Genomic DNA, 27,939 nt, shown 5'->3' on the forward strand with positions numbered 1-27,939 from the left:
TGGCAGTTGTAGCAGAAAGTCAAGATTCAACCTAAAAACCACCACAATGCTGCACTCTGGGCCATCCAAATCATAATTTAGCAAATTTCAGCATATATTTAAGAAAACAATTTTGAGTAACTGAGAAAAACATACTGTGCTTGATTCTACTTGTCATTGTTAACTTTAGTCTGTGCAGATTCTGACGGTTCTAAATATGTGTTCATTTAGTTACTGGATGAGATTTAGCTTTAACCAGCAAGGGTCATCCAGCCTTTAAAATTACTGATATAAACAATAAATAAACTGAGTAATTTGTAGAACTGGCACTTGCAATTGATACGGTTTTCATACTAGTTGCATGCAGCTCTTATAAATACTAAAGGAGGCATTTTTGCCAGGTCTCAACATGCTGTCTTTATTGTAAATTCCACTAATTTAACAAGTTAATGGAATTTTTTGTAGGGGTACAATTTCATTATGCTTTATACTTCTAAAAACTACAGTATGCTGTTCCTGTGTTTTAAAACCACTTACTTTGTTTAAGAAACCATGTTAAAATATCAATTGGCAGAAAATAACTGAGAGACCTAATAAAGCAGTGTCATAGTTGCATAAAGATATGTATGCATTAACCATCAAACGAAGGGGTCCATCTAATTCTTTAGTACAAACTTGAACATGGTTTGTAAGTGCCTCATTTAAGTAGTGGAGAGGGAAAGAGTTTAGAAAAGTCCAAGTAATAAAATGTACTCCATTACTTGGTAAAGTTAAAAAGCTAATGCAACAATGTTACATCCAGATAAAAAACAGTATTCAAAAGCAATTCAAATACCAAAAAGGGTTTCAAATTGAATATTTTATTAACATGGTAGTTGTCTTTGTAACATGTGCACACACACTCGCACACTCAGAATGATCTGCCTGGGGGAAGAAAAGACTAGGTATGCCTAGGGGGAAATGAAAAATAAAAAAATTCCTGGTAGGTTTTTCATTATTGTAGGCGATTATGTCCACATCACTTACAAAGCTATTGCCAAATCTGTCCAAGGAAGCAGAGTTTGAGAGGGGAAGAAAAAAATCTTGGGAAAAATTCAACAGTGGCATAGCAGAGCTCTCAATATGAGAAAGCTGACATAATGTGGACTTTTGCTGTGAATTTTGTCTTTGCAAAATGTGGGGAGAGGTTTGTCAATGGGCAGAAAATAAGAGAAGGCGGTGTGAAGTAGGCTTTTGCAGTCAATTTTCCTCACAGTATTGTGCAGGGTCATCAAGAAAATGCTTAGTCTTTCTCTGGAACCAGTTTCAGAACTTTTCCAATTGCAATGGTCTTACCTAGAAATGAAATTTTTAAGAAACCTTTTCAGTAGTTAACAGTAAGGCTATGTTAGATATTAAAACTTTATCATTATTTTACAATGTAAATTACTAATTAATACCTACGCTGAAAGTAAAGTGTGGACATATTCATACAGTGGAATTATTATTTGGCAATAAAAAGGAATGAATTATATACATATCACAGCATGGTTGAACCTCAAAAACATGCTGAAATAAACTACACACTAAAGGCCACAAACTATGATTCTATTTATAAGTCATGTCCAAAAAAGTCAGGCAGAGAAAAAGTAGACAGATGGTTGCCTACAATAGCCAGAGGTAGGTAGAATAATAGGTGGTAACTTTGTAAACAGGTGTTTGGGTTCCTTTTTCAGATGTTAAATGTTATAAAATAAAATTAGGATGTAGTGATGACTATACAACTCTGAACATACTAATTCACTGAACTATATACTCCAAGCAGGTCAATTTCATGGTATATAAATTATCTCAATAAAAGCTGTTAAAAAGGGCTCTCAGACCCTAATACAAAATCCATTTGGTCTTGTGATAAACCTAAAAGCCAAGCTATTCTTTAGGGAAAAAAAAATTCTTTAGTTAAAAATTCTTGCTACATTAATTTCTAATTGGTAAATAAAATTCTAATTTTGTTATATTAATAGGAAAGCCCCAATAGCCAGTTTCACCATCATTAAGAAGACTTTTAAGATAATGATTTTACATGTATACCATCTTTATATAGTTTCCTCTGAAATAAAGCTCAGGGACCATATCCATTATATTCCTGGTGCTTGGCACAACTCCTGACATTCAGCAGATATACAGTAAAGTTTTTGCTGAATCAAATTGGAACTAATATGTGAACTGATTATTCGGTATTTCAAGTGAACCATAAAGTTTTATGTAAAGTCTTCCATAGTCTTAAAATAGTAACCTAAATTAATAATCTATAAGAGAAATGTTCTATTAAACACAAAGTCATTTTGTTTCTATGATACCAAAGTTTCATAGCTGTTTGAAATAGGAAAATTACAGCTATTCCAATTCACTCAGGCAGAAGTGGACATAAACACAAAAGAACATGAATATTAAACCTTGGAATAAATAATATTTAAAAATATAATAAAGTATTTTTATTTTAAATATATTTTTATTTATAAAAATATAAAAAATAAATATTAAACCTTGAAAACATTAGGCATTAAAACTATTAATCTATGTACTCCTTTATCTCCCCCCATTTCAGTGCAGTTAAAGTTTGTCTTATTGGATTTTAAAATTTTTCTGAAAAATATGTCTACCTCAGAGGTTTGCTTATTAGCAAAAATTTGCTCTACTGGATAAAGTCCTTCAAGATGAGTTTCATAGAAATGTCTTATTTAGCAATAAATAAAAGGACTCTCAAAACCCACTGCCTGCAAAATATCAAGATTAAGGTTCTTCATCTAGAGCATTACTACTAAAATGTATGGTCAAGTCTGTTTAATTCATTCAACACATAAAACATATATGACATATAAACAGGCAAGTTTCCTATGAACTTCTAATGTGCACTGTACTTAGATGAAAACTACCAAAGCTAAGCACCTTAGATAGACCTCTGGACATCAATTTAAAGGCTTACCCTCATCTCTTAAAGTAAATCGACCCATCTGAGGGAAGTCTTTAAAGGTCTCAAGGCAGATGGTTCCTGCTGTCCTCAAGCGGGCAATGCACACTTGATCCTGTTTCACAAAACGGGGTCGAGTCTTACTCTTTTCTCCTGATTTCTTGTCTACCAAGCAGATTAAGGCCTAGCCAAGAAAAAAGGATGAGATTAGAATAATGCCTAATAAAAGAATCTTTAAGACCAGGAGTGTGAATAATGGTCTTTAAAACCCCAATTATCTTAAAACTCACTGTTATTTCGACTTCTTCAATACAGGTATGAATATGCAGCACCGCATTATAACCTGGGCAGATGATGGACTTGTGCTCTATAATCACTATCTGTCAAACAACAAAAAAAATGATCATCTTTATCCCTAGGTAAAAAAAGAATTGAATGTGCAACTCACAATTTCAGTAGGGCACCAACTTAATTTTGTGTTAGAAGGGATAGGTCAGATTGGGTTACCTCAAAGCATGAATTTTTGATATCCTTATCCTACTGATCTTGGCAAGTGCCCAAACTTTAAAAACACAGACATACAAGATTTCTTCTCTGGGAAGCCTTTGCTCTATACTCCCCCACCAAGGCATTCACTGCTGTTCACATGCTACAATTTTCCCTCCTGATACAAACTTAGTTTTATCCATTTCCCAGTATCCAAGCTCCAAAGTTAACAACCTTGTATCTGACAGAAAAATCTAACTTGATTAATCATCATATAACAACTCAAAGATTCTGTGAGTTGTACCAATTACTTACTCTGTCATCCTCCTGGGGAAGTCAGGTTGCTAATAATGTAGAGAAATTAATTGTGTTTTCCTATCTGGAAATTTGCTTGCTCTAAATGAGCAGACAAACCATGACTTCCAAGGCAACTATGCTCTACTTAAAGTGAAAGACACTTTGAGCAAAATATTAAGTATCAATATATATTATCAACAGAAAATAAAAACTAAAAATGCACACTCTCTACCCAGGACTTGTACCATCAAAGACCGTATGGGTATGAGATGCACATCACAGCTGTTGTGATCTCTGTATATGGTTTATCCTATTTTAGTTCCCCTTCTGCACACAAAGGCATATCACCAATAATCAGGACAAATGGCATTTAAATCCTAGTCTCATTGTGACAGTAAAGATCATCATGATAACTACAATATCTGGTTTACCTGGGCATCAAATGTGCGACCAGAATGACAAAGATTATTAGGATCGCAAAGTATGAACCCTGGAAGAATCTCCTCCTCTTCAATTCCTTTCAGCCTGATTTTGAGGTTTTCACCTGGGGCTACAGAATCGGTTTCCACATCATCAGAAAGGATTCCAAGAACTTCCACGTTGTGCTTAAAAGAAACCAAGATTGGAAAACTTTTGATACATTCACTACATTATAGAATGGAAAATGATCTGTTTGCTGAAGACTTGCAAGTCACATTTTTCTGTGGTTGTTGATTAGCCAAAATAATTCTTTTGAGTTTAAAACTTTGTAACATTTGTATAACAGGAACTTAATGAAAACCATATCCTAGAATTATAAGCTGCCAATTAAAAGATTTATCTGTCATCTTTTAAATATCACATCCTAATAATTTCCAAACAGAACATCTGCCTTTTTTACTTTTTAAAAATTAAAACAGAAATCATTTTAGTTTTATAGATATAACTTTTATTATTCTTAAGTTTCAGGAGTTAAGAGACATAGCTTCTATTACCTATCAATCCCCAAACATCTGAAGAATGTATTTTTCTAAGGTTATTTGAACAACTAAGCTTTAAAAGCACACTGACTGTTTAATAGGTGGAGGGTTTCCTTCTAGGGTGATGAAAATGTTTTGGAACTGGACGTGGTGATGGTTGCACAATACTGTGAATGTACAAAATGTCAATAGTGGTAAAATTTGTCTTTTACTACAATAATTTTTTTTTAAAAGCATATAGATGGGGACATATAGAGACATTACTTTGCCAACAAAGGTCTGTCTAGTCAAGGCTATGGTTTTTCCAGTGGTCATGTATGGATGTGAGAGTTGGACTATAAAGAAAGCGGAGCGCTGAAGAATTGATGCTTTTGAACTGTGGTGTTGGAGAAGAGTCTTGAGAGTCCCATGGACTGCAAGGAGATCCAACCAGTCCATCCTAAAGGAGATCAGTCCTAGGTGTTCATTGGAGGGACTGATGTTGAAGCTGAAAACTCCAATACTCTGGTCACCTGATGCAAAGAGCTGACTCACTGGAAAAGACCCTGATGCTGGGAAAGATTGAGGGCAGGAGGAAAAGGGGACGACAGAGGATGAGATGGTTGGATGGCATCACCAACTCAATGGACATGGGTTGGGGTGGACTCTGGGAGTTGGTGATGGACAGGGAGGCCTGGGGTGCTGCAGTTCATGGGGTCACAAAAAGTCAGACACAACTGAGTGACTGAACTGATACTGATAGATGGGGGAAAATGTTAAAACAATACCCACAAAGTAGTCCCTTATTTTACTCCATTTCCTCCCTTGGAGATAATTCATATTTTTTTTTCCATTTATTTTTATTAGTTGGAGGCTAATTACTTTACATCATTACAGTAGTTTTTGTCATACATTGAAATGAATTAGCCATGGATTTACATGTATTCCCCATCCTGGTCCCCCCTCCCACCTCCCTCTCCACCCGATCCCTCTGGGTCTTCCCAGTGCACCAGGCCCGAGCACTTGTCTCATGCACCCATGAGATAATTCATATTTTTAAAACACATGCCAGAGAACAAAACAATAACCTTCCAGGCAAAATTAACTTTCTCATTGGATGGTAGATAAACAGTAGAGAATCCAGAATCATTGTATTCCATACCAGAATTCTACAAACTGTCATTTGCTTAACTCCAGTAGTTTTTCCCCCATACACATACACAAATAATGGCTTTCTTTCCCAAAAGGTAGCTTATACCTTACTGATACCCGTCTTAAAATTCATTTCCAAAACTGGTAGTACAGCCATATTTGCTAGCAAATTCTTTAGAGTAATGGAATAAAGAGGTAGAAACTGGCAATTCCATCATATATAACCAAACAAGTATGTTTACTACTTTTTGCCCAAATAATCCAATGTAACAATTCCTTTCCCTAAAGGAAGACTTTTATCACTAAACAAAAGAGAGCAAGACAAATCTATGATCCATACTTATAAAAAATTAAGATTAATTTTTTAATTACTTTCTGAGTGGCAGTAAAGATTTTACCTACTCAAAGTACTTCACAAAAGTGGAGAGTCCTACATGACTTAGTATGTCTGGCTGGCTGGCCTGTTTCACTGAGTAGTAACGCCCCCAGGTCCACCCATGCTGCAGCCTTGTGTTGGAACACCCTCCTTTCTAAGCTGAGTGACGTGCCCTTTATCTACACACCCTGTTTGTCTGCTCCTGCTTCCACGTGTTGGGTGCTGTGAACATTGGTTCTTCAAGGTCTGTTTTCAGCTTTTAAGGGTATATACTCAGATGTGGAACTGCTGGATCATGACTATTCTATTTTTATTATTATTTTTGTTTTTGAAGAAATGCCATTAAGTTTCCCACAGCAGCTGCACAATTTTACGTTCCTACCAACAATGCAGAAAGAGTTCCAAATCACTACATCCTCACCAGCATTTGTTATTTTCTGGTTTTGTTTTTTTTTAAACAGCCATCGAGATGGCTGTGAGGTATTATCTCACTGTAACTTTGATTTGCATTTCCCTAATGATTAGTGATGTTGAGCTTCTTTTCATGTGTTTGTTGGCCATTTGTTCATCTTTGAAGAAATGCCTGCTTTAAGTTCTTTGCTAATTTTTTAGTCAGGTTCTTTCTGTTTATTGTTGAGTTGTAGGAGTTCTTGATATATTATGGATAGTAACCCCTTTATCAGATTTATGATATATAATTTCTTACCCCCAATCTGTAGGTTGCCTACCTATAGTTTTTTAATGTAAAATAGCCTTACATCTGGGCTTCCCTGGTTGCTCAGACAGTAAAGAATCAGCCTGCAATGCAGGAGACCTGGGTTCAATCCCTGGGTTGGCAAGATCCCCTGGAGGAGGAAATGGCACCCCACTCCAGTATTCTTGCCTGGAGAATCCCGTGGACAGAGGAGCCTGGTGGGCCACAGTCCACGGGGTCACAGAGAGTCGGACACGACTGAGCGACTACCACAACCACCAATGTTGGATTTAAAAAGTGGTTTCAAAAACAACAACAACAACAAAAAAGTGGTTTATTTTAATGAAATCCCTAAGACTGAAAAGTTCTGATTCCTTACTAATACTTTTCAAGAGAAAATTTAAATGAACAAGAGCATTGTGAATTCTTACCTTGTTTGGCATCATCACAAGCTGCTGGCCTTTACAAATAGATCCTGATTCCAGCTTTCCCAGGACCACAGTGCCCATATCCTATTTAAATTGAAAGTAAAAAACCAAATGTCAGACTTCTGTAACCTAAAGTGAAATCTTGCAAGGCTTATTCAGAAAAGAAAATCTTTAGCTCAAGTGGTAGAATGCTTAGTTCTACCAGGCAATAAATACTCTGTGTCAAAAGTACACACCTATATGTAATACTAATAAGTAAGTATGCCTAGGATTTAAAAAGAAAACACACTGCAGGAGACAGAATATTATGTCTGAAGATCTAAATTTCTTGTTCAAACTGAGGTTCTCTTAAAACTGTCTGAGATGTTCCCTATTTAAAAACTACATGTTCAAGAACTTTAGCATGAAGCTAATGAAATAATGATGTATTTGAAAAAAAGCAAAATACTACATATTGATAGTGCAGTACTTAAAAAAGTGAAGCTGAAAACATAGTTAAAAATAGTGAAGCTTATTATTTTTTTCTTTATTTGAAGCTTAGTTTTTAAAGACTAACATCCAGTGTTGGTTAGGCTATGATAAACATGTTCATATACTTCTCGTGGTCATGTGAATTAGCACTGTATTTTGGAAGGCTATTTGTCAGTATCTATCAACTTTAATGTACAAACTCTTTCAGCAGTTTTACGTATAAGAATCTCTCACCAAAAAATGATCACTGGCTCACAGAAAAACAGCCAAAATAAACTAAACTGATTTATTTCACAGTTTGAAACAGAACACAAAATAATTTGTCACCTCCCATAAAACCCAATTTCTTGAACATTTTGGGTACCTTGTACTTATCCACAATTGGCAGCCTGATTGGTCCATCAACTGATCTACTGAAGTTTGGCAAATTATCCAGATATGGAATAAATGGTAATCCACTGAGAATATAATAAAATTAAAGAGTCAATATAAATGTTAAAATTTTAAGAAATTACATGGTTCTAACTTTATCTAGTTCATCTCACTTATTCCTCAGAAATGTTTTCTAAAAAAATAAAATAGATCAATATAATGAAAAAGCTTCCCTGTAAAGTTATAAAAATATTTAATGGCAAATAACCCACATGTTGTAATAAACTGAAGCCACTCTATATAACTTAATTTTTTATGGACTTTTTCCAGCTCTGAAATCAAGATTCTATAGTTTCCCCTTTAAAACTATAGTATGTGAATTGGGAGGTTTAATATTGTCAAGATCGCAATGTTCCCCCCAAACTGATCTGCAAATTCAGTGCAGTTCTTATTAAAGTCCCACTGCCTTTTTGCAGAAATTTGACCAGCTGATCCTAATGTTCATATGGAAATTCAAGGGACACAAAAGGCAAAATATTCTTGGGGCATGGGGGGGTGGGGAATAAAAGTCAAAGATTCACATTTCCCAATTTAAATACTCACAAAGCTGAAGTATTCAAGACAAAATGAAACACACAGCTAAGAGCTTCAATAGGCTTAAATGAAAATAACAGGTCTAACTCTTTCTGACTGGATTGGGCAACAATTCCCTAGGCATGACACCAAAAGCACAATTAAGAGAAAAAATAAACAAGAGTTCATCAAAATTAAGACCTTTTTGTACTTCAAAGGACACTATGAAGAAGGTAAAAGGATAGCCCACAGAATGGGAGAAAATGCTTGCAAATCATGTCTCTGATAAAATTGTACCCAGTGCATAAAGTACCCTAACAACTCAGTAACAAAAAGAAAACCCAGTTAAAAGACAAAGGTCATGGCATTTTTAAAGCCAAGGTTACACTCAATATTTTCTTAAATTACTGGGCTTCCTGGGTAGCTCAGCCCATGAAAAATCTGCCTGCAATGCAAGAGACCCTGGTTTGGTCCCTGGGTGGGGAAGATCCCCTGGAGAAGGGAAAGGTTACCCGCTCCAGTACTCTTGCCTGGAGAATCCCATGGACAGAGGAGCCTGGTGGGCTATGGTCCACGGGGTCGTAAAGAGTCAGACATGACTGAGCGACTAACACACATAAACACACTGGGCCTTCCCTAGTGATCCAGAGGGCGTGGATTCGATCCCTAGTCAGGGAAATAAGATCCCACATGCTGTGTGGCCAAAAAATTAATTTAAAAAAATTACTTAATAAGACACAAACTTTTAAAAGGTTACTTACATGTACCAAGGGCAGAAATCTGATTGCTCCTTAAGATTTGCTCCTGTCAGTCCTGAGCATGGCATGAAGTGAATGTCCTTTTTGGGATTAAAGCCAACTTTTTTCAAAAACGGCACCAGTTTCTCTTTACATTCTTCATATCTATTAATATTTATAAATAACTCAATTATAATGTAAAGCAACTGAACTCTATAGTTTCAACACTAAACAAAGTATCTATGAAAAAGCAGTAAGACATCCAAACTTACCTCTCATTGCTCCAATTTACTGTTGGATCATCCATCTTATTAATAAGCACAATTAAGTGTTTTACACCTGCTGTCTTTGCCAACATTGCATGTTCTCTTGTCTGTCCTCCTTTTTCAAATCCAGTTTCAAACTCTCCTTTCCTGGCAGAGATTACCTGTTTCAAGAAATCAATAGTTTATTCTTACATATTCAAGTACACTCTTCTAGCAATACAATATTTTTCTTTTCAGTTTTATAAGAAGTATCTTGCAAGAAAATAGAAGTGAGTGAGTCAGTCATTCAGTATGTCCAACTCTTTGTGACCCCATAGCCTGACAGGCTCCTCTGTCCACGGGATTCTGTAGGCAAAAATACTGGAGTGGGCTGCCTTCTCCAGGGGATCTCCCTGACCCAGGGATTGAACCTGGGTCTCCTGCATTGCAGGTAGATTCTTTTATCGTCTGAGCATATATATACTTTTGAATGTCACAATGTCTAAATACTTTAAAATTTTGGTATATGTTTCTTCTCATTCCCAACTCTCCAAAATCTAGTACACCTTTATATTTTACATTTCAAATATATGTGATTTAGTGCTAGTATAATAACTACCCCCCCCCCAAGTTGCAAAATGACTGAAGATCTTAAACAGATAATTTCTTACTCGTTTTTGTACTCACAGGATTAAGTACAAAATGGATTAGGTTTAGCAGTCAGTGGACACTAATTTCTGACACAGTAACAGACAATAGCAATGGTAGAGAAAAGCAGAAACATTTTCATAAGTAAATCAAATTAGGAAGATTTCTTGGGCAGATTATTGAAACAAAGTGAAAATTGTGACTTTGTATATTTTACAGTTCACTATAATCTAAATTCTAGCTTTTAGAAGGTAAATCCAAGTGTTTACATTTCAAATTGGGCTGCTAATAAATACAGGGATGAATTGGAAACATCTTTCCTTACCAGGACAGCCAAATCAGCTTGAGAAGCACCACCAATCATATTTGGGACAAAACTCTTGTGGCCAGGGGCATCTAGAATTGTAAAATGCTTCTTATCCGTTTCAAAATAGGCACGACCCACTTCTACTGTTTTACCCTTGTCTCTTTCTTCCTGATTTGTGTCTAAGGCCCAAGATAAGTACCTGAAATAATTTTAAAATAACAATACTGGTAAGAACATGAGTTTTAAAAATATTCTTCTACCATTAAATGTGTAATTAATGGTAGAATTTTGTGTTCAACATACATTTAAATCATGAACAGGACTGGGTAGAAATAAAAGTTAAATGACTAAAACTTATATTCTTCTGATTCAAACACTCAAGAGCTTTTATATATATCCAGTGTCAATTATACATTCTGTAAGCAAATATTATGTATAGTAACAAGATGACAACATACAAAGAAAGACTGTTTAGTACCAGTGCCAATATCACTATGAATTAAGTAATGAGTTCCTTTACATTTCATTTTAAAAATCATCTAGCACAAAGTATAATACAAATAAGGCTGTCTAAGGGTACCTTTCAAAAGTGAAGGCCACTAACCCACCATTTGGGAACAATGGTTACTTGCTAAAAATTATTTGGCTATTTCTTTGCCATATAAAAATTACATATATAAATTCAAACCATCCTTAACAGTGTTTACTGTTTACCTACCTCATCACATCATCTGTATTTCATAGTAAGTAATCCATTTTTTAGTATTATATCGATTAGGAACTTTTCCCCTTAACACAGAAATACAATTAAAAGAAAAAAAAAAGACCACCAATGTCCTATTGAGATAAAGCTTGTTAACTTAAGAAAAGGTTAGAAAGAAGAGCTGACCCTCTCTCCATGCAAATGCAACTATTGTCAATATATTATTCCATCTATTTTTTTTTCTTTTCAATTGTTTATTCACATAACGATCATACCCTTAAGTACTATTATGTTATCTGCTTTCTCCCCAAATTCCACTGTAACATCTATTCCTGATTATAAATTCTGTGAATGAAACTGTGTGGCCAGGTAATGTCTCAATTAAATAGATGCTTTATAATTTATCCCACAAGTCTCCTCTCATGAATTTATATGTTAGTAGACTACAAAAGCATTAAATAAGTAGTTTCCTGAAAAGTAACTAGTGTCATAAAAGTTTACCAAGTTTCTCTGTTTTTTTCTTTAGCTTCTCTTTCATATTTCTCAAGTGTCCTTTTGTCAACCATTCCAGTCAAATACCTGGAAACGTTGAAAGAAAAGAGAAACAGACATTTAATTACTCATGAATTGCTCAGTTGTGAAGTTAGGAAATCTTTAAAGCTCTCGAAGGGAATCTGAACTCCATAAAAAAGCTACTTTAAAGTACAAGTGCCACTTGGGGTAGATGCTGAAATCATGGAAAATTTCAGTGGAAAAGACATTTACAGTCTCAGATTACCTCCCCCAAGATAATGGGAAAAAAATAACTTTACAGTGCCGAATTCTGGCAGCAGACACCTTAACCAAGTAATCATGGCTATTATCACCAGTAATAGATAAAACATACTGAATATTGCGATCATCTGCGTTCTCATAAGAGCACAACATACCTTCTGAGGTAGTCTTTTCCAAAACGCATACCCTCAATCTAATTATTAACATCGTCAAACCCAAATTGAAGAACATCCGATAAAATAACCAAACAGCACTCTTCAAATTATGAAGGTCATGAAAGACAAGACTGAGGAAATGTCACACCTTGGAGGAGACTAAAGAGAATAACAACTAAGTGTAATGTGAAATTCTAGAACAGAAAAGATACTGGTTGAAAAACTGGTGAAATTCAAATGAGATCTGCAGTTTAGTTAGTTTGTACCAGTGAGAACTTGCTAGTTGGGATGATTATACAATGGTTATTTAGTAGGGTAACATTAAGGTAGGCTGCATAAATTGTCTAACAATTCCACTACTGTTTTTGGAACCGTCCGATAAATCTAAAATTATTTTAAAATAAATGTTTTTTTTAAAAAGCAAATGTAAATACTAACATAAAAGAAAGGAATTCTAAGTGCTATCCAAGCAATTAAGTCTTACTATTTAATATTTAAAACATACTAGTCAAAATGAGATTGTAATTTTAAAATAATTCCTTAGTAATACCTAACTGCTTCCCTTGACTCTATCCAAATTAAATCCTGTTCTAAGCTTCTGTCTCTGGGTGTTCTCAATAGTCATCTATAGTGCGTATTTCTAACCATTTTGGTATAGAATCTTTGTGAAACGTCAATGAAAATTCCAGCCCATAATAAAAAAATATACTCTCTCCTAAAACACAACATCAAATTGGCCTGCCACTTCTTTCCATAGAGTCTTAGGTAAGAATTCCTGTATAATAGCCTGCTTTAGGGTCTGTTGTAGAAATTTTCAGCAGTAACTGGCAAATTTACTGATTAAGGTTACTTAACAAAGCAAGACAATGAAGATATGCCCTCTAGGCCCTCTGTTATCCTTTAAGATAACAGCTTAAAGAAATGAGTCTACTTTAGGAGAGATTAAAAAGATGTTTTAATTAAAATATTTTTCAATTCTAGAACACATCACTAAACATCAACCATGGCATTTTCATTCCTAGATACATTCTATATATGATGGAAAAAAAAATCATGTTAACCAGACACTCTGATTAAATCCACATATATTCAAGGAGTTGATGAATGAGGAAACACCAGTTCCCCCAGATTCATTATTCCCAAGAAAATTACATTTAAAACAAAGTAAAATTTCTTATAATCTAGGATTCTATATTACTTTTTATTAACAAACCTAAAAGACAGCTTTTAGAAATATATTTAATTAAGGTTTCACGAGAGTCTTATAGTGATAACAAAAGGTATTTAACAAAAACTATACTTACATTATTTGTCCTCCAATGGTTGACTTGCCAGCATCTAAAAGTAACAACATGATCAACAACAGGCAAACCACAGGTGTAGTCAAACCAAAACACAAGGACTATATAGGAACACAACCAAAGGCCCATTTAACATACCTAATTACAGCTTGCAAAAATGACTGCAAAGAATAGAATCTGGGTCCGAAGTTCTGGTTAGTTAACCTTCTGTCTTTGAATCTGAGAATGCCCTGCAGCTTTATAGTGACTAGGACTATTTTACTGATAATATGAATTACCCAAGGGGAGCCTCAGAAGAACAAAAGTAGCCAAGACCCCTGAACTACATTTAGGTAGTCTGCTTTGCACTTTTAGCCAATACAGGTGTTCCTTTACACATTTCAAAGGAGTTCTTGCTACTAAAAAAAAGCAGAATGGTGTATCATCAAATTCAAGAGAAGGCGGAGATAAGAGAAAGGAAAGACAAAGGGGCAGATAATTCTTGTTATTTTCTTCTCACACAAAAAAATAGGCTTTAAAAAAAAATATTAACTAACAGATGTTATAACATGCTGAGCCATCACCAATGGCCTACAGACCAATTATGTATCACATACAAATATACTTATTTTCTTCCAGCTACCATGCTACCACAACTTCCAAGAATACACTGCTGGCAATGTTCTGCCAGCTAAAAAAATCTACTGAGTTAAAAATCAAGACATTTTAGATAAATTTAGTTCAGTTTCACTAAATACTTCAAGTAGCTAAATAAGATGTTCTCTGTCTGATGGATTCAATAACTTTGGTCATTTCTTATCATTGCTACAAGTACCACTTACCTACATGCCCAATGAATACTACATTTACGTGTTCTTTCTTAGGAGCACCTGGCGGTGCAACCACAGATTTAGGTTTTGGTATTTCCTCTTCCTCCTCCATCATTTCCTGGGCACTTTCCTCTGTGGGCCTTCCATCTCCCAAGGAACCACCATCTGGCTCTGCTTCACTTATTTCTTCTTTATGCTCCCATGATTCTTCAGGGGACATCTCTGTCTCCCCATTTTCCACTGAAATAAAACAGTTTAGTATTCTGAAAAAGGTTTATCATCTATCTATACATTAAAACACAGATGCTTTTAAACAACAAACAGAACTTAACATTCAGTTCCATATCCTAACATCTAGTGGCACACCAGCAAGAAAATCTCTTTCAACAGAAACAGACAAGCTGGCCTCACAGGCGACATCAGAGCTCTGACTCAGATTAGGAGAGACTATTTTAATGGAGCTTCAGCTTCATAAGGACGAACAAAATATGAACAGGACATCTAACACTCCTAGCAGCCCGATTATTTTGGCATGGAGATGTCCTAACAGTAGAAAAGGGGAAGTTCAAAATCAGAATACAGAAAAGTGTGAAAAGATTTAGATTTCTGTTTTTCCTTTGGAAGTAGTAGAACTTCAGTATCAATGTTATTAAACACCTTGGGAAAATGAAACCCTTAAGAAAGTTACAAAAGGAAAATTTTCACAAATGTAAATTAAGTACACCTATTCAAACTGATTTAGCATTTCCTCCATTTGATTCTTTTATATTTGCCATCACTAAATCTATCATGGCAGTGTTAATGCCCCATTAGCTCTGTTTGCTAAATCCTAATGGCAAAGACTCAGTTTTCAATGTAGTTTTTTAAAATGTAGGCATTATAATAATTGTAACACTTAAATTTGTACCTTAAATCTTGAGACTGAAAGAGTTTCATATTACTGTATTAATATGGTCAGAAATTTTCTTACCAATAGGTTCTGAAAGTTCCATGCTAACAGTTGAATTTGAACCTAGACAAGAAATTGAGATATAATATATATTTCAAAAACACTATCTAGATTTACACACCACAATTTAATGCTTTCTCAATTAGCTGTTCAAAGAGTCACATCATAGAAAATTACCTTCACACAACAGTGACTGTTCCTCTTGAGAAGACTCCACAGGTGCTGTTTAACAGAAATAAGGTCTATTAAAAATTGAGACCTATACATCCATTTTACTTATCTTTTAAGAAACAGGATAACAAAAAAAAAAAAAAAAAAAAGAAAGAAACAGGAAAAACAGAAGTTCAATAACAAAGCAATCAATAATTCAGAACAATGACAACTAACACAAGCTTTCAAATTACAAATCTGTTTAACCTAAAAAAAAAATCTACCAATTACAGCTAATTTTAAAACATTTTCAGTAACTGAAATGTATTCACAAAAGCATGTCTATTCTGACTCTACTTCATAAACTTTTTCTTTACAGATACTGTAAGTGTAACCTGCAGCCCAGCACAGATCAAGTTAGATTTTACTCAACAAATACACATTACTACTCTAGATTCTCTAGCCCAAGAAGCAATGACTAGTCCTTGTTAAGATTCTATAATACATGTTATCATCAAGATCCTTAAAATAAATTCTATTCAATACCAATAAAATGAAAAGGACACTCGTGTATAGTCTCTGGAATGCATCCAGGCCCTTACATCATCTCAGAAAAAGTGGTTATAATGATGCTAGTTTTGTCCTAGAATTAGAATTCTAAGGTCAAGCAATAACCCAGTTTCCACAGCTATCACATTACAAACTTTATGACACCACTGGAAGAGATATATGTGAAATATACACTAATACCCCAATCCATGTTTACTTTTTATACTAAATACTCCAGTACCTAAGTACTCTTGCTTTAAAGAATCTACAAGAGGCAAAAAGACATCAGAGAATTTGAAGTCACATGAATCCTGCACACTAATAAAGAACAGTGAATTCTTAACCTGCAAGACTCACATTTAAAATCAGTGTCCAATCTGCCTCCTTAGCACAGTAGGCAGCACATCAGTCTCATAAAATCAGTGCCCAGGAAGTATTAACACCCGTAAGTCAACAAAAAGCTTGGGGCCTGCACTCCAATAACATGAAGTGCTGAAGAAAGCAATTCCTGAGAGTTCCCTGGTGGCCTATTAGGATTCCAGGCTTTCACTGCCACAGCCCTGGGTTCAGTCTCTGCTCAGGGAACTGAGACTACATAAGCCACATGGCATGGCCAAAAAAAGAAAAGAAGGAAAGAAATTCCTGTCCCTGAAAGGTCACAGGCAACCGATTTTTTCTGAGGAAGGAAGTGACATGCCAAGTGTGACTTAGGGAGATCATTCTATGGTAGTATACAGATGAACCAGAGAGGTTAACGACACTGCAAGTCAGAAAGACCAACAACACTACTTACAAGAAAATATGCCATCAGGACACATGAGTGGTGCAACCAGAGAAGGAGGTCAGTGCAAAGATAAAAGAAGCAAAGATCTGACAGAAGCAGGGAGGAAGAATGAAAAGTCTAAGACGACTCCACCCTATGTGCAAGGTATTTTAACAGGAACTGGGGTGGGGAAATCCTTTGAACTCAGTCCACAAAGTAAAAGGAATTGTACTTGAGATACTATATAGATTCTTTTTGTTTTTGGTTTTCCTCTTAAGAAAAGTTTATAGGTAAGATAAGGAAAAATTACTCAATTTTCAGAAAAAGTCAAGTTCATACACCACCCTAGGGATGGAAGAGGCGGCACAGGGCAGTGCAAAAGACAGAACTGAGCTGATTCCTGGCTTGAAATCCTGGCTTGTCATTTGTTAGTTTCAAATACAATTATTTCACTGGAGTCATGAAGATGACATGCCATCTGCCAGACAGGATTAAAGAGTAATTTGTTTAGTTATCAAATACTTGTGGCACCTCGATATTCAACAAATGAGTCTCCACCTCCTAACATGACTGAGTATCAATAACATGTACTGAGTGTCTATTATGGTCTAGACAGGGATTAAGAAGCACTCCCCAATCCATACAGTGCTGAAGGGAGGGAGGGAGTTGGTGGCAAATTACCCTAATTCCAATTAACCTTTATTGAGCCCTTATGTGCTAACTGCTGTCTCCTCTAATTCCCCTGAAAACCCTATGGAATAGACAACTACCATCTACCATTCAGATGGTATCAGACTCAAGGAGGCTCTTTCAAGTTATAGAAGTACCATCCTGCCCTTCCTCAGATGGCCCCAGGTGAAAATCACTCAAAAAAAGTGAACCGAGTAAATGATGATGTACGTATGTTCTAAGGCAGAAAAAGACTAAGATAACTGGTATAGTAGACTCTCCTGTCACTTAGTAAAATAACCCAAACTGCAACTGAGCTTTATAAAATGAAATAGTACATACACCCAACCACCTAGTTCTAGAACCAACTGTTAAACTTACAAATACACAACATATGCATTAGGCTGTAAGGCACTTCTCCTGACAGTGACATCAGTCATGAGTTCACCCCCATGGATGCATAATGCAAAATCTGTTCATGGTTTTATTTTTTAAGGTATCTTACTTTTACTGAATGTTTGTTTATAAAGCTTAGAGACAAAGTACCAAAAGCAATCAAGTGCTTAATATACACCTAATGATATGCATTCAGACCACAGAAGACGTTATAAACTTATTGGTAATGCTAGTGACATTTGCAAATTGATGTTTTGGGAATTAACGAAGCAGAAAAATCACATATAACAAGATGTTCCTTAAATTTAAGCTTCTCAATATTGTTGTACCCAGGCTTTACACATTTATGCAAGCCCCTCTTGTTCATTTTACTCTGGTCTGATTCACAATGCACATAACATCCAGATTTTACTGCCTCTATTAATCCTGGGCTTAGAATTGTAGTAGACCTAAAGTCATTTGTTCATGGTTAGCAAACAGGATTATTAGCACTTGATTTCTCAAGTCTTGCACAGTTCATACCTATCAGTGAAAGAAGAAAAACCTCCCCAGGAATGAAATTATGGTTTCATATATTTCAATGGTATCTCCATGTTCAGACACACATTCTTATCGAGTATTCGAAGGGATAATTCTAATAAAGTAGGAAAGTTATCAGAGTGTACAAGTGATTAAAACTGCCACACCCTAAGTTAAAAGGAGAAACTAATAATTGTGGTGAAATTATTACAGTTTTTAAAACAAGATTTTACAAAAGGCAGCCAGGCAATAATACTGCCTGCTGTTTTAACACAGATGATAATCTGGGTCTTAAAAACTGCTAGTTAAATATGATCATGGTGAAATAAGCCAGTCATGAAAGGTCACATGTTATACCATTCCACTTCCATGAAATATTCAGAATAGGTAAATCTAGAGAGGCAGAAAGCAGATTGGTGCTTACCAGAAGCTGGAAGGAAAGGGGAATGACTGAAAGGGGGGGCAAAAATGCTTTGGAGCTAGGCAGAGGTGACAGTTTTTACAACAATGAGAATGTTTTAAATTGGTCACTCTAAAATGGTTAATTTTATGTTATACAGATTTTTTTTTAATATGAAAAAGATTTAAAGATACAATCATGGATCAAAGGACTTCAACATGGCAACTCCTATTTTGCCAGCTTATAGTAAGGACAGTACAAGTTAGTCAAGACCATACATGTGGCAGGTAATGAAAGCCATGTTTCAACTTAAGCTACATATCTTAAACATAAACGATGACCAATTCTCAAAAAAAGCTTAATCCATCTATTTCATAAGTCAGTAAGTTAAATTTGCACTGCTTTACTATAAAACCAGTCTCTAATCCCCTTGACAAACTAAAACAGCTATTTATAATGCCATCTTAACTAAAATATCTTATTCCTGTTAGCTAAATGGTGTGTTCATTGAAGAAAAATAAAAACAACTTCAGTGCTGTCACAGAAGTAAAAAGTGTCCTACACTACATGGATCTGACAAATAGTGTGATGATTCTGTCTGAATTTCTACAATGATAGAAGTATCTGTGCTGTGATGATAGTCACTAGCCACATGTGGCTATTAAGCACTTGAAAGGTAGCTACTGTGACTGAGGAACTGGATTTTGGATTTTAGTTTTAAAATTAAACACCCCCATGTGCACGGTTCTGGCTCCTCTGAAGGAGTCACCTCAGTTGCCCTATGGACTTGCCGTATCTGGTTTTCTACTTTGCCCTATTCTCCAACCACTCTCCACGTGATGGGCTAATGAGCTGGCTTCTTGACTTCTCTCAGATATGACCCTCTTTCAATTATAGATCCACCCACACACACAGCTTAGTTCTTGTTCCTTAGGAGATTATGGACTTCTAGAATGACTGGTTTTCTGAAACATGGAGACTTTTTTCTCTACTTTGTCTCCACAGGTTGGCACAGTGTACTGTATAGAATAAATACACACTTAATTTTTAATGAATTAACTTCAGCAGTAGGGTTCAGAACAATTTTATATGTGCCAATTTTCTAAGGGAGTTAGAGAAACAATATCCAAGAGATGTTAAAGAACAGTTTGAGAAAGGAACTAAAATTCTCTGGCACATAGGTGACCACATAGTCTCACAAAAGCTGAGGCATTTTCTCCCAGACGACACTGGAAAACAGTAAAGGCAAACATCAGAAAGAAAAGCCTGCAGAACATGTACAAAGGGTCCATGGTTTTGCCTTAACTACCTAACCCTCTAAAAATAAAAAGGCACAATGTTACATATAGTGGTGATCACAGCTGTTTATTTTACATCATTTCCTAAAATGTACTAAGAAATAATTTCAAAATGTTACTTTAAATTAGAGCACTGCAGGGCCTCACTGGTGGCTCAGTGGTAAAGAATTCGCCTGTCAATGCAGGAGACACAGGTTTGCTCGATGGTCTTGGGAACTAAGCCCATGCACTCCACAACTACTGAGCCTGTTTGCTGCAGCTGCTGAAGCTCGTGAGCCACAGGAGAAGCCACTGCAATCCGAAGCCTGAACCGCAACCAGGGAGAAGCCTCCACTCACAACTAGACAAAAGCCTGCACAGCAACAAAGCCAGCACAGCCAAAAAATAAACTAATAAAATGTTAAAAATTAGAGCACTGCCTACTTGTGACATGTACCCAGCTACTGCCGAGAAAGAACAGGGAGACAGTGCCGTGGTGCACAAACTCATAAGCCCAGTTTTTGAAAAAGGGTCTCGGCCAAGACTGTTTAACTTCCAATTACAAGAACAACTAATGGAGTTACTATTACTAGAATAAGCTTGGAAATCAGATCTAGGTTCTAATCCCAACTCCTCCATTTATTCATGGATGTCACGTTCTCTATTTATTTAGCTTCTCTGAAACTTCATTTTCTTATCTGTAAAAATAGGTCATCAGTATCTATACCTCAAGAGGTTGTTGTGAAGGGCATTTTAACCAAGTGGTAACTGCTCAATAAATTTATTATTACAATAAGCATTTCAATGTCCCATAATGATCATAAAAACTTTTAAGAATGAAATATAAGAAAGGCAAATTCCAGGGCCACTCTCTCAGAAGATCCATGCTGGTTGTAGTAATTAGCTCTGGGCATGCTCTTTTTTTTTTTTTTTGCCATTATTAAACAGCATGGGGAGAACACTAAATTAGCAACTGGCAAATTTGGATTCTAGACTCAACTGTGTCCTTAAATCTGTGAATGACCTTAGGCATTCACTCAGCATCTCTTATTAGTACTGCCAGGTCATCTCTGGTCCTAACATTCTAAAGAACCTATTTACTCAGTCACTAAAGCAATATCAACTTGATCAGGCTTTTCCACAGAGTAACTAAAGTTCTACTCTATTTTTCAAACAATGCTAAAAGAAAGTCTTTATAATTTATATACTATCTGCTGCAAAAACAATGAGATATTTAATTTCAGATACCATGCATGTGAAACCAAACACCACAAAGGAGATGGGCACAGACTGCTTAGTAGTACTGTAAGAACTCCTACTGGAGTTCTACAGAAACAGTCAACCTGATGATATTCTAAGGTATGAACTTTTTTAAATAAATTGAAGGATAGCTGATACACAATATTGTGTAAGTTTTGGATGTACAACACAGTGATTTACAATTTTTTAAAAAAAATTTATTTTTTTGTGATTCCAATTTTTAAAGGTTATACTCTGTAATTATTATAAAACACTGGCTGAATTCTCTATGCTACACAATATATCCTTGTAGTTTATTTTACACATAGTAATTTGCTAAGGTATGCTTTTTTTATTTCAAGTGAAGAGAAATACAATTACTTAGAATGTGGTCTGGAATTTGGTTTGACCACTCTCAGACAAGGCTAGCTCAAAAAATCCTTGCTAAGTGTTCTTCTCACCTAGGAAGGAGAGTATGATGGGGATTGGTTTAACTTGGAGGAGTAATATAACAACTACCTTTCCTTAGAACAAAGTCATTTATGAAAAACCAACACCACATCTGTGGCCCAGCCACACTTTGTTAAAATCTACGGAAAGCAGGAATAAAATTCTTAAGAAGCTTCGGTATAAACCATCAACTGACAGCTAAAAAAGGAGCCTGAGGACCTCAGAACAACCAAGTAGCCAAAATCTGCCTTCTCTCAAAATTTTAAGAACTGAATTGAATGATGAAATTCTAAATAAGGAGCCAGAATCAAAGTAACTCACCGATGTTTAATATGAAATAAACAAATCTTTACTTACAAGTGGGCTTCCCTGGTAAAGCGTCTGCCTGCAATATAGGAAACCCAGGTCTGATCCCTGGGTCTGGAAGATCCCCTGGAGAAGGAACTGGCAACCCACTCCAGTATTCTTGCCTGGAAAATCCCAGGGATGGAAGAGCCTGGCAGGCTACGGTCAATGGAGTCGAAAAGAGTCGAACATGACTGAGCGACTAACACTTACTTACAAGTAAAGATGACTGGTATTCTGGCAAATTCCTAGGAAACTTGAAGTTCAGAAACACAAGAAAGGTGAATTTTATGTTAATTATACCTCGGATATTCACAGAGAACACTCAGCAGAAAACAGATCTGTGGTTTTATGATTAGGGTGACACGAGTGAAATTATTTATATAAGGGGACCTGTGAGCAGTGCTTCTCAGCTTTGAAAGCCCTCTCTCTGCACTCTGTGTATGGCCCTCTAACCATGAAGGGTCTTCCATTAGAGTAGACTGGGTATCTGATCCCTTTCTGAGAATCAGTTATCCATCTTGGTGGTATCACTTTGAGTGCCTAGCACAGCATCCTGCCTTCTGCAGGCAGGCAATGTCTGTTCATTAACTGCCATTCACATACCTGAGCAAAACCAGAGATTCACATCTCCAAAAATTCCATTCCAATACAGCTAACTCACCAGGAAAGATAATCAAATCTCTTTTTCATTCCTTCCTCTCCAATCAGAAAGACAACACTATTTTAACACTTTAAGACGTTTCCTCCCCAGCAAACAAAACAAGGCTTAAAATATGTTCTCTACAATATTTCCCAACACTCCATGATATGTTTTCATCATCTTTTCATGCTGTACAATTCCAGAAAAAAAGCAAAAAATAAACAAAAGAAAAAAAAAAAAGCAGTGAATAAAATCTGCTCTAAAATTCCCATGGGAATTCCCTAACAGTGCAGTGGTTAGGACTCCATGCTTCCACTGCAGGGGGAACTAAGATCCCACATGCGGCAACGTGGCCAAATAAATAAAAAATCAAATAACAGTTGAAACAGCTGCTCAACATGGTGCAGCCCTAGTGGATGCCCTCACTTGTTCCCTGAACCCCCACATCTGAGCCACTCCACATGTAAAATCATGAAACAAGAGCCAAAATGGAATGATCTCTAATAATCAGTATGACAAGGTAGGAAAAGAAATAATACTCCAGGAACAATACTTTCCCTGATCTCCTCAGCCCACTTCTCCCATTCACTGTCTCATCTGAAAAGTCTTTTCTATTAGAATTGTTATTGCAGACATTCAGTCAAAAGAAAAACACATGTCTCGGGGCAACCATATCTATCGTCTTTCTAAACTTAACTATCAGTCAAATGGTATTCTTTAACATGAAAAAGTGTGAGAGCCCAGCAGGACAAAACGACTATTACTCTGAGTCTGTATCTTCTCTACTCTGGTGGCCCAGAAGAGGTCAGTCACCTTTGGGAAAATTCAGCGAAGAGCAGCATCCACCAAGCGACTTAATCCCCTTCTAAGGACTAACTAGCTTCCCTGGTGGATCAGCAGTAAAGAATCCGCCTGCCAATGCAGGAGACATGGATTTGTTCTTGGATTCCCTGGAGAAAGAAATGGTAACCCACTCCAGTATTCTTGCCTGGGAAATCCCATGGATAGAGGAGCCTGGCAGGTTACAGTCCACAGGGTCGCAAAGAGTTGGACATGACTTAGTGACTAAACAACAAGGATTTACTGAGGACTGCTGGTTTTATTCCATATCCATTTCACAATGGCAGTTTTGAGAGACATTGAGGGAGGGATAATAGAACTCCATCCATTACTTTAGAAGCTCTGGCCAAGTTCTATGGCCTGGTTTGTGTTCCTCCCCAAATTCCTATGTTGAAATCCTAATGCCCAAAGTAATGGTATCAGGTGGGGTCTTTGGGTGGCCTTAGACCATGAGGGCAGAGCCTTCATGAATGGGATTAGTGCCTTTATGAAAGAGGCCCCCAGAGAACTCTCTTGCCTCTTCAGCCCTGGGAGGACACAGAAAGCAGTCAGTCAGCAGTCTGTTATCCAGAAGAGGAAAGAGAGTACTCACCCAACCAGGCTGGCACCCTGATCTCAGACTTCCAGGCTCCAGACTGTGAGCAATAAACTTCTGTTGTTTACAAGCTACCAAGTCTATAGTATTTTGTTATAGCAGCCCAAACAGACCAAGACACCAAGCAATCCTGATGAACACTGCTGAACTTGCTTCTCATTTAACAAAAAAAAAAAAAGCCTAACTTGGTGCAAATTGGAACTGAAAATAAGTACATTCGATTATAGAAAATGTTTGTTCTGGCACATACAACACTTGTCTACATTTTCATTCATCTGAAGGACTCTAAATGACCATTACTTAGCCATTTTACTTGGATCTGGAGAGAACTGTACTTAAACGAATTACATGTAATTACACTTATATGGGTTCTACTTAATCATTTCTTTGGAAACTTATGTTAAAAACTTTCAGAGATCCAAGGTCAACACTGAATCCCAAGCTGTGACTCAGGATATCCTTTAGCTGGATATAAGGATTAACCAGCAGCCTACCAGTGAAAGTGGATGACTTTTTGTGATCTCCCCTTACCAGTTGCTCCAAGTACCACTGGGGAAAAAAAAAAGGAAGAGAGAAAAAGAGAAAACTAGCCTTCTTTCAGGAGAATGACAGATATTCATCCTACGCACATTTTAAAAGCTGTTAATTCTAGGGCTTCCCTGGTGGTCCTGTACTTAAGAATCTGCCTGCCAATGCAGATGACCTGGGTTCAATCCCTGGTCCAGGAAGACCCCACAAGCGGTGGAGCAAGTAAGTCCTTGCACCAGAACTACTGAGCCTGAGGACCTAGAGGCCCCGCTCCGCAACGAGAGAAGGCCCGTACGCAGGAGAAAAGACCCAGCGCAGCCATAAATAACGAAATACAGTCGTTCCTGACAGTGCTCTGTCGCTAGACTCCTTCAAGAGCTCTCCTGCTATCCAGTTTAAAAACACATCCACCACCAGTTTTAGCTATGACTTAATAACAGAAGAAAACATGCTAGCCCTACAGTTGATTTCCTCACTAAAAAATACCTGCACACTTTATGGGCTTCCCCTTCACAAATTTCAACCTAAGTGCCATTTCAGTGTTCTCCCTGCTTCTTCCAAACACAGTTCTTTGCTCTTATGCTGGTATAATCTATGGGCCTGAATATATGCTGGAACATGCAATCCAATAGTGCCACATTAACTCGGGACCATCCATTCTTTCCCAAATAGACATCCTACAGAGGATGGATGAGTTGTTGTTCTTTTAATATTAACTGGCATTTTGTAGAAACAGCTAGTAAGAGTCAGTAACACCAAAATAGGTTTCTGATTTTAAAAAAAGAAGGAAAGAGAAAACTGACCATAATGTAGGGATTCCTAAGGTAGGGACAACTACTTCCCTACACATTCTACATCCCAACTTCTGTCAGTGTCACAGAGGAAAGGATTAAGAGTAAAACTTCAAATCAGCAAATAAATATCAGGAAGGGAAAAGACAGTCCTTCGTAAGAGGCAATGCCTACTCATTCAAGAATGACCACCCTTCCAGACCACTGCTCTAAGGATTGTCATCCCTTGATGACTGGCTGATGGCTACATAGGCTGGAATTGGAGTCCGAGGTCTAGTCACAGTGATACTAGTAACTCCTGATTTACAAGGGAGGGTCAAAAAAGAAAATGGCCGATAAGAGCAAACTGCATGATAAGGTTTGGGGAAACAGGCACTTTTAGGAGTTGGTAAGTGAACGAGTTTATGTAGACCAAAGGAGTAAGCAAAGTTAAGCTTCTGTTTAAAGGGAAAACATCTGTTTAAAGAGAAAACATCAATGGCTTCACACAAGTAAAAGAAATACCAGTCAATAAAATAACTAAGTCTAACTGTGTGCCCAAAAGCATTTTCCCAAACTCTCTTTTTGCCTTGAGAGAGAAAACTGCAGACAAAGTTTTTGAAGAAACTAAACTCCTAGAGCACTTTTACAATATCTACCTATTCAAGAAATAGGACAACAAAGAACTTCAGAAAGGAATCAAGTTCACTCATTTGACGTTCCTACAAAATCAGTACCTGAAAGCATGCTATCACTTAAGCATCCCCTAAGTACAGGGAGATTTTTGAAGACTTAACTTGAAGTCACAGAAAGTCACTCGACTAGCCATGGTCAAAACTGCATATGACTCCTAAGAAGTTTTAACAAATGCTCAGGTGTCTGAACAGACTAACTCCTGACACAAGAACACAGAGAATGAGTTACACCAAGCAACCTGAATGAGACAAACGATTTTTAACGCAACAAAAATTCTAAACGTGTCATCAACTAAGGGGAAGAATCCAAGGCCCACTTTAAAAAGGGCACACAGATCAACGTCATTTCCTACACAATTGAATGTTAAGTGAAGAGCTCTAACTTTGGGACACTCTGGTAACTTCACAAGCTTACAAAATGCTAAGGATCTATTGACAGCCAACAGTTTCGGCCCGGTGTCAGGGCTGCAATGCATCCTGGGATTCCTTCGGGACTGTTCGGGTCCGTGGACATTTAAAACGTAATTACACTTTCGATAACAGGCATTGCAGCGGGGGAAGCTCTCTCGCCTAGGCCCAAGGTGAAGGGAAAACGCGAGCTTTCGTCCGCCCCAACTCCTCAGCGCTCTCAACGCCCATCCGGCCGACTCCTGGCTCCATCTGTCCTGGCTTCTAGGCCTCGTGGCACTGAGCCCCTCTCCGTCCCATACGGTTCCCACTTCCCAGCGGGGAACTGCGCCCCTGCGGGGGGCGGTGAGAGGCGGACCCCAGGCCCCACCGGTGCGCCCCGCACCCTGCTCCCACCGCCCCCCCGCCGCGGTCGCCCCACGTAGGCCGCCTCCCCGGCCCCGGGTCGCCCCACCCAGGACAGCCGGCGCCGCTGTCAGCGCCCCACGTGCCTCCCGGCCCCACGGCCACGCGTCCCCCGCAGGGCGAGGCGCGCCCCCGACCCCACCCCGGGCCCCGTCCCAGGTGGGCTCCGGCCCCCAGGCCAGCTGCCCCAGCCCTCGCAGCACGGCTTCCTCCCGTTCCGGGGGCTGATCCGTGTCCCGGCCCTTTACCCGAAGGGCCTCCCGCGCCGCTGCCGGCTCCGTGGTTGTTGGCGGCGGCGCCAGCTGGGGATGCCGGCGACTGAGCCGGGCCCCGCAGGAAGGACGGCACGAACTCGGCGGCGTGGACGTTGGGCACGAAGGGCTTGGCGTTGACGTTGAGTTGCCGGCTGAAGGCCGCGCTGAGGTGCTCACGCTGGGCCTCGGCCACCGCTGCCGCCGCCAAGGGGCCGCCGGCGCCGCCACACGGGCCCGGCCCGGGGGCTTCCATGTCCGCCTGGTCCCAGCAGTCGGGCGCCGAGTCGCTGCTGCTGCTGCTCCCGCCGCCGCCGCCGCCACCACCACCGCCACCACTGCCGGGATCCATGATCGGGGGGGCCGTGTGTGTGGTGAAGAGAGGGCGGGAAATGGAGGCGGGGGCGACGGGCTGGGGAGGAGCAGGCCGCGCTGACCCAGGAAAGCGGCAAGGCAGAAGGGCCGGGGGCTAGCGGCACAATTCCCGGCGTCGTCGCCGGGGCAGCTCAAGTCCCGACTCCGCACTCGCGACGGCGGCGGCAGCGGCAGCGGCGGCGACTCAACCCTCCTCGTGTGTGCGCGCTGATCTCCTCCCACCCAGCCCCAACCACCTCCGACCGTCTCAGCGCCAACCCCACGCCCGGCGCGAATTGACCCCTCGCCGCCACCCGTACCTTCGCCTCGGTAGTTCTCGGCTCCGGGC

General features: G+C 38.3%; 1 protein-coding gene across 2 annotated transcripts; it reads right to left on the minus strand.

The window, feature by feature from the left end:
- Positions 1 to 823: 823 nt before the first annotated feature.
- GSPT1 (G1 to S phase transition 1) lies at positions 824 to 27,934 on the minus strand. Of its 2 annotated transcripts, none has more exons than XM_020883801.2 (15): positions 27,911 to 27,934; positions 15,522 to 15,566; positions 15,366 to 15,407; positions 14,408 to 14,635; positions 13,590 to 13,623; positions 11,858 to 11,935; positions 10,672 to 10,852; positions 9,726 to 9,880; positions 9,478 to 9,618; positions 8,136 to 8,229; positions 7,304 to 7,384; positions 4,144 to 4,317; positions 3,220 to 3,309; positions 2,945 to 3,113; positions 824 to 1,314 (listed from the first exon to the last, which is right to left on the minus strand). In XM_020883801.2, the coding sequence occupies exons 3-15, from the start codon at positions 15,385 to 15,387 to the stop codon at positions 1,262 to 1,264; spliced, it is 1,500 nt and encodes a 499-aa protein (XP_020739460.1). In that variant the 5' UTR covers positions 15,388 to 15,407; positions 15,522 to 15,566; positions 27,911 to 27,934; the 3' UTR covers positions 824 to 1,261. The 2 variants fall into 2 exon arrangements, with proteins under 2 accessions (XP_020739460.1, XP_020739458.1); XM_020883799.2 differs by lacking the exon at positions 27,911 to 27,934 and adding an exon at positions 27,234 to 27,849.
- Between the last annotated feature and the right edge of the window lie 5 nt (positions 27,935 to 27,939).

This window comes from Odocoileus virginianus, chromosome 33, assembly GCF_023699985.2.
Source record: "Odocoileus virginianus isolate 20LAN1187 ecotype Illinois chromosome 33, Ovbor_1.2, whole genome shotgun sequence".
NCBI classification, from domain to species: domain Eukaryota; kingdom Metazoa; phylum Chordata; class Mammalia; order Artiodactyla; family Cervidae; genus Odocoileus; species Odocoileus virginianus.